At 31.0% G+C, this 7286-nt stretch overlaps 1 protein-coding gene across 1 annotated transcript; it reads right to left on the bottom strand.

The window, feature by feature from the left end:
- Positions 1–841: 841 nt before the first annotated feature.
- Positions 842–2882, bottom strand: LOC145132817 (Pyridoxal phosphate (PLP)-dependent transferases superfamily protein). The gene has a single exon (XM_079067736.1). The coding sequence runs from the start codon at positions 2738–2740 to the stop codon at positions 992–994; it is 1749 nt and encodes a 582-aa protein (XP_078923862.1). The 5' UTR covers positions 2741–2882; the 3' UTR covers positions 842–991.
- Between the last annotated feature and the right edge of the window lie 4404 nt (positions 2883–7286).

The following is a 7286-nucleotide window of genomic DNA, read 5'->3' as shown; positions in this document are numbered from 1 at the left end:
ATTCGTTAGTTTAGAGAGAGATCTACATCAATAAAATCCTTTGTCATAGTTTTTCATGTTCCTCATTTGTTTCGTCTACATAGTTTCTCTTGGGCATCAAGCAAGTTCCAACCCAAGTAATCTTACAATTAAATTAGATGTTCTATAAAACATTTTAGGTAGATGGGGGTAAATCAGTTAAGTTTATAGAAAAAGCTATTAAAATAAGTTTAATCATTGGAGAAGTCATTTATTTAGATCTCAAATTTAAAGTTTAACCATAAAGCAACAAACTTACATTTCGGTGTTAGAGTTATTTTGTTTGCATGTAGTAGAAATATACTTCCGGTTTATTGCTAATATGAGCATTGTACTTTATTTGTTATATATTGTCATTATCTTTAAATGAAATGAAATTACATTTCCCCTATGCGTGCGTAGCTATTATATTGCGATCATTAAAATAATTGTAATAGATTGTAATTAGGAGTTAACAATTGCAAGTACATTGCTTTTATAGTAAAAATAAAGTACACTGCTTATATTGATAGAAGGAGCAAAATATCTTTTTTAAAACCCATTGCAGGTTATCATGCATAGAGCAGAGAGGATGTTGCAACTGGGCCATCTACAGACACGTTATATCTATTCAACAATCGTGTGATCATTATATGGCTTATGTTGTGAAGCAGAAAGAAATGATGCTTGAGACAGTAATAGACGTATTAGACTATTAGTTTATGTTTATTTCATGAAAATTACTCTGAATTGTTTCTTCTATTCCTAATTTTGATCTTGACTAATGATTAGAATATAAAATGGTGCGAGAGAAAGTGAACGAGCAACTTTAAAAAAAATGACATTGAGCATGAAAATTTCCTGTTGCATCCTCAGAATTGTTATATTAGGTTTTAAAAAATACATATGTATAAGAAATGTTCAATTGGATAAGTAAGAGTGCTTCGAATTAATGTAAATAGTATACAATTGAAGTCTCATTGGTTGTTAGTTGTTACACTTCAATGGTTTTTTGGTCGAGAGCTGTGTATCTCCATCTTTCCTTCTCGACAAAATCAGCATCCAAGAAACGAGCAATGAACGCCCACAATCTATAAACATCTTCGAAATCAGCCAAAAAATTGATGGCAGCAGTCACCACAGCGATCTCCTGCCCCCCTTTAGTCTTCTTCGTGGTGATCAGTCTCTCCTTTTCATCGGCATACTTGTCTGCAAACCATATCTGTTGCAGAAACCCTTGGCTCAGAGAGATATTGTTACGATCTGAGAGTTTTTGCACGAGCGCCGGCTCGACTTTTTCCCCTTTCCAATCGTAAACGTTGAAGGCTAATGCAGGTCCGCGATCGAATCTGATTCTTGGACCGTAGATTTGGACCAAGGGTGTCTTCGTTTCGGTGTTGGGATGTTGTAATTTTGTGAGGGCGTTAGTCAGCCAATTTATCAAACACCTGGTGCGCGTACTGATCAGCATTAATCCCAACGAATCGACATGATCTAATCCTCTATACTCGATCTCTAAATTTTTTTTCTTTTGGTCATGGATCACGATCTGATTCTGGGTTTGGAGGAAACTTTGATGTTGTTGAAGTTCTAAATCTGAACCAGATGAATGTTCCTCATCTGGTTGAAACGATGAGTTTTTTGCAGGAACAAGAGTGGCAATCCCCACAGACGTTGAATCTTCCATGATCGGTATCATCGATTTCTTGACAAACAAGCATCCAAATCCAGTTGGGTTTTCCCCAAATACCTTGTAGAATGAACAAATAAGGAAATCAGGTCGAAAGAGTGATAGCCCAAAGCTGTCCATGTCTTTTGGACCCAATGCACAAGCATCAAGCAATACATGCCACCCGTTTTCCTGCGCCATGCTCATCCATTGATACGAGTAACTAGCTCCAGTCGTTCGAGATTGAAGAGGGAACACAAACAAACCCCTCGCTTTCTTCTTCTTCCTCTTCCTCTCCACCAATTTCCTTAATCTCGCAGAATGAATCCTCATTCTGGGCCACTTAAATTCCGCCGACATGATCTTAGCTCCACGTTTCTCGGAAGCACTAACCATGGCGTCAACAGCCTCGCTCTTGTAATCATAAACCGTCAACAGCTTCCGACTCGTTTGAAAAGGGTAAGCTTCAGACACGATCTTGAAAGCCGATGACTTATTTGAAGTGAAAACCAAAGAATAATCATCACCCGAAACGTTCATAAACTCCATGATCCTTTTCCTAAACGACGCCTCAAACTCCGACCCTTCCCCTCCATGAACCAACTGTGTCTTAAGATTCACAGACTTGTAAATTGTACTGAAGAACGGGAAATCAGAGTGTAAGTCGCTCGAGCTCGAAGAAGGTGAAACTGGATGATGAGTCTGAAGCTGTAAATGAGAGAAAAGACCGATGCCGATGTAATCGAGACATATACGGTTGGAAAGCGAGAGATGGTAGTATTCTTGTCCTCTCATTCGGTCAACTCGAGCAGTATCGGAATACTTGGGATAAGTCCGTGTGAAAGTAGCGAGTGACTCTTTGAAAGAAGGAAGGGATTCATGATCGGTGAAACGAGTGTTTGCGAAGAAAGAGGTGGTGGTTGTGTTTGCGAAGTTTTTCCGACAAGCTGATGATGTGCTGTTTCGTTTTTCAGTGGTGGTGGTGGTGGTGGCTGGGAGGACGAAGAGGAGGGGGTTGGAGCAGCAGCCATGGGAGCATACCTGTTCGACTTCCTTGAAGCAAGGTGAGTGCATAGCAGCGATCAAGATAGATGACGAATTGAACAGAGGTTGAAGATGGATTAAATTTGCAGGTTATTTATAATTGGTGATGCTGTTTGATGTGATATGGTAATGATTGTTTGAACAGGTCGTTCTTTTCTTTTCTTGCATAGACTTTTTCTTTACGTTGGTTGTGCGGATTCAAACCATGATGGATACCGAAGCCGGTCAAGTGATAGTAAATTACAGTTTTGGTCCCTGTGGTTTGGTCAAACTTACAGTTTTGGTACCTAAGTAAAAAAATTGATAGGTTTTAACAAATTACAGCCTCCATGTCACTGTTCAAGTTAAAATAAATATAAATACTAACTGGCTGTTTTTGTATTTTTATAATGATAAATAATAAAAGTTAAAGTGAATCAATTAGTTTATGGCTGTTTTATTATTTTGGAAAAGTGAATAAAGAAGAAAGTAAACAGGAAACACAATAAATTGGCTTTAATGGAAGTGGAGCGGGGGCAGCTTAGCTGCTAAGGAATTCGTTATAATGAGAATGGGACAATTGGAAGTGGAACCAGTCCCACGATGACTACTTTTTTTTCATTTTATTGTTATTTTTGCAGTTTCATAATTAATCATATGAATTAGGATATATTTTAATTAAAGCCATGACATTTTTTTTTTCATGCTAGTCGTTTTTTTATCTATAGAAAGTTAAAACGGTTACCATTATAAAAAATTGTCATGATTTTAGTGGAATATTTTGATTCTGATTAAATATTTTTCTTTTTTATGTAATATGCTCTAAACCAAAAGTTGTTTAACATATGATGCGAGTCGAATAATAAAACCATTTGTGCCATAACAGATTAATAAATAATGATCCAAAAGCTCTAAGTGCTTTGATGATTTTTCAAATTTGTATCATATCATTTGGTGTATTCAGTTTTCATTCACTTATGCAATGTGGGCTAAGGTTGAGAAGATGAGAGTTAAGGTTTTATACTCTTGTTGAACGAAATCCTAAATTGACGATAGAAAATGAATTTATTGTTATATGTTCAATTTATTATAATATGAAATAAGCTTAATAGCATATATCAAATATTCATGATGTGGTAATTCTATGATTCATAAAGTGTTGAATGAGGTTTCGGGAAAGTGTTTGAAAGGGAAATTCTAACTGTTTGTGCATATAGTTATATTCACTTTGTTTTAATGATGATAATGCATCTGTGTTTAACAATTTCATGTAGGATATAGTATGCAAGATACAATTGCTAATTATATATAGGACTATATGACATTATGACCCACAATAAAAGCTATAAAAGTATATGAAAACAAATAATACATTATGTGATAAATTATATTTACAAACTAGAATAAATGAATAAATAAATTATTATTTATTATTTAATAATAAAAAAACAGTTAAATAAAAATAGTTTACTTAATAAGCAAATAAAATGAGTTTATATAAGAGTTGTTCACTAAAATGATCATATAAAATAGAAATGTATATCCATTAACTCATATCTTTTCAGATTGTAATAAAATAACTACAAATAAGTGATAACACTAAATTATATTAGCTGCCTCGCAATAGAATCGATATTTTTCTTGTGAGTTGTGACACATAGAACCCCGCTACACTTTTTTCAGAACATTTTATTGTTTGCGATGTTAAATTAAGTCACTTTCAACTATCACCACCAAATCATAGTCGTTAAACATGTGTCAGTATTAAGTTTTTACACATTCACAATGTTTCGTTCAACCATGCATACATAAATGCTCATCACGGTCAAGGCGTAAGGTTATATATTTTCAACTATTTAAGGGCTAAATAAATTATATAATTAAGCACTTGATCAGGGACGTCCCATTGATTTTGAGAGTCGTATGTGAATAATAGAAATGGGCCAATAGTTTATATATATATATATATATATATATATATATATATATATATATATATATATATATATATATATATATATATATATATATATATATATATATATATATATATATATAAGCAAAATTCATTAAAACTATACTGAGTCAATAAATGTTATAAAAACAATCAAAACAAAATAATGATGTTATGATATATAATTTTATATACAGTGGCGGACCTTAGTGGAGCATTGGGGTCCCAGTCCACTGCTCAATTTCCGGCACGTAGTGTAATTTTTTTTTCTATTAGGTGCACCAGCTTGAAGTACGAGGGACACCCCTATGATAACAGTCTGCGTCCGCCACTGTTTATATAGTTTTATGAATCGTGAAACTCTCGTAATATTCTTGGAAGCAAAGTTGGTTACTAATATTTATAATCAAATATTATTTGGTATATCGTTCTCAAATCATATATAAAATTACCACTTTATATGATATAATTATATGTTTTTTTCATCTAGTTCATGTGTATTTCATACAAATTATGTAACTCACATTTGTAATAGTCTGTATGGATTTAGAAAAAATAAGAAATTAAACATGTGTGAATTGGACTCATATGTTGGCAACAAAACAAAAGCACCTATTGATCATTAAGCTACGAGATGAAGTTACGAAGTGGTCTCATTATTAGTTTAAACGATTGTAGTTATGCTCCGAGCATTGGTGTAGGAATAGTTTCAGTTTTCCTTTTGAGATGTTCTGGTTACAAACCTTTTTGATGAGACACGAAAATTACTTATTCGATGTCTCGATGACATTCTTTTACTTCGTTTCTTATTCTTGTATATGGATTATATGTTTGATATCTAACCTTTTCTATGAAATAGAATTAATTTATTAACAAAGTAGTCTAAATCCTACGCGCCTTATCATTATTATATACAAGTAAGATGATTCATGCTGGCCTGCACAAGTTTCTTTCATCGATCAGTATCATCATACATACTTATAAAGCTAGCATTTTTTCTTGAATCTCATGCATTTGAAACCCCCTTTTTTAACTTCCTCAAACCACATTCATTTGAAACCCCCTTTTTTAACTAATGCAACTCAAAAGTTTTCTTAATTATGATTTAACACTCAAAAGTTTTATAACTTATATAATGTTTAATTAGCATTTAGTGAAAAGTTTACTATAAAAAGGTCAATCTTTTGTGTCTTTTGTGTTATATAAAATCTTACATGTAAGAAGAATTTGAAGATATTGTGATTCAAAAGTTTTCATATAGTTGAAGCATTCACGATCCAAATATGATGATTTGAAGAAATGGGTTATGTCGCATCGATGGTAATTGTAATATGATTTTTTCTTTCAACCAAAACAAATGAAGCTTTTCTATTCTTTCTTTATATTCAGTTTCTCATTTAATCTTTATATGTGATTTGTGTGTATTACTCAATCTTGAATGTGACTCTCCAAACATCAATGTTTTGCTTGGAATATCTTTTTGGTTCTTCTTTTTCAAGAAAAATATTTTGATTGCAGGTTAGTGAAGAATTGTCATCAAGTTTCTATGGTTGAATGGTGTTAAATGAAGAAAGAAGATTCATAAAATGGATATAGGTTTTTTTGTTTGAGCAAAGTTGACGAATGTTAGTTTTTTCTTTTGATTTAAATGTATGTTTATGTAACATCTTTATTTATATATTTAACCACCCAATGCTCTTATTTATTTGATTATAGTTTTTCTATTTTGATTATGTTTATTTTCTATTATTTTTTTGTTGGGTTATCCTACACAACATATTTAAAAGATAACATAATTTTGAACATTTGATATGTAATTATGATAGACTTATCATGATATGTTATTCATATGAAAGTAATTTATCCATATTACTACGACAAGAATTACATATGACATTTACGAAAATATATATATTATATGTGATTTGTTTAACATGTATATGCACCTATGTATGTTATAAATTTATAATTAAATATCTTCATGTTTAATAATTGAAGGGATTAAAATGATGCATCAAAACCAATTATTTAGACGAATATAATAATAATAATAATAATAATAATAATAATAATAATAATAATAATAATAAATATACATTTCCAAGTACCGCATTCATTTGAAACTCACACTACAACTCACGAGTTTTCTAATTTATGTATATTTATTAGTTACAACTCAAGAGTTTTTAACTTATGATTATTAATTAGTAATCACTAATAACTTTTTATTTTCCTTTCTTTTATAAGGTTATAAAGTTTTGCTCATTAAAAACATTAATGTATTTGAAAAGATTTGTGATTTAAATATGAAGAGTTAATATAAATGTTATAATAGATGTTTTAGTGTTTTTATGTTATTAAAAGTTATAGTGTTTATTTTTCATATTTTTTATTATTCGTTGTATATATATATCTTTTTTAATACAAATATTATAATAGATGTTTTTTTATTTTTATGTTACTAAAAGTTGCAGTTCATATATTTTGTTCATACGTTTTGTTACCCGTTATATTATCATTCATTTGATATATAATTTACACAATTTTAAACGGTTTATAAAATTATCAAATAATTGTATATATCACAATGACTTAAAAATTAAACTATAATGTTTAATAAAACTAATATGTTAACTATATGTT

Source organism: Lactuca virosa, chromosome 8 (assembly GCF_052849685.1).
Source record: "Lactuca virosa cultivar CGN04683 chromosome 8, Lactuca_virosa_CGN04683_v6, whole genome shotgun sequence".
Lineage (NCBI taxonomy): Eukaryota > Viridiplantae > Streptophyta > Magnoliopsida > Asterales > Asteraceae > Lactuca > Lactuca virosa.
Note: the sequence above shows the minus strand (reverse complement) of the source record. Positions and strands in the feature narration are given on the sequence as shown.

Excerpts from the sequence above, each read along its gene's own strand:
- LOC145132817 (XM_079067736.1), bottom strand. The coding sequence starts at position 2,740 with ATGCACTCACCTTGCTTCAAGGAAGTCGAACAGGTATGCTCCCATGGC.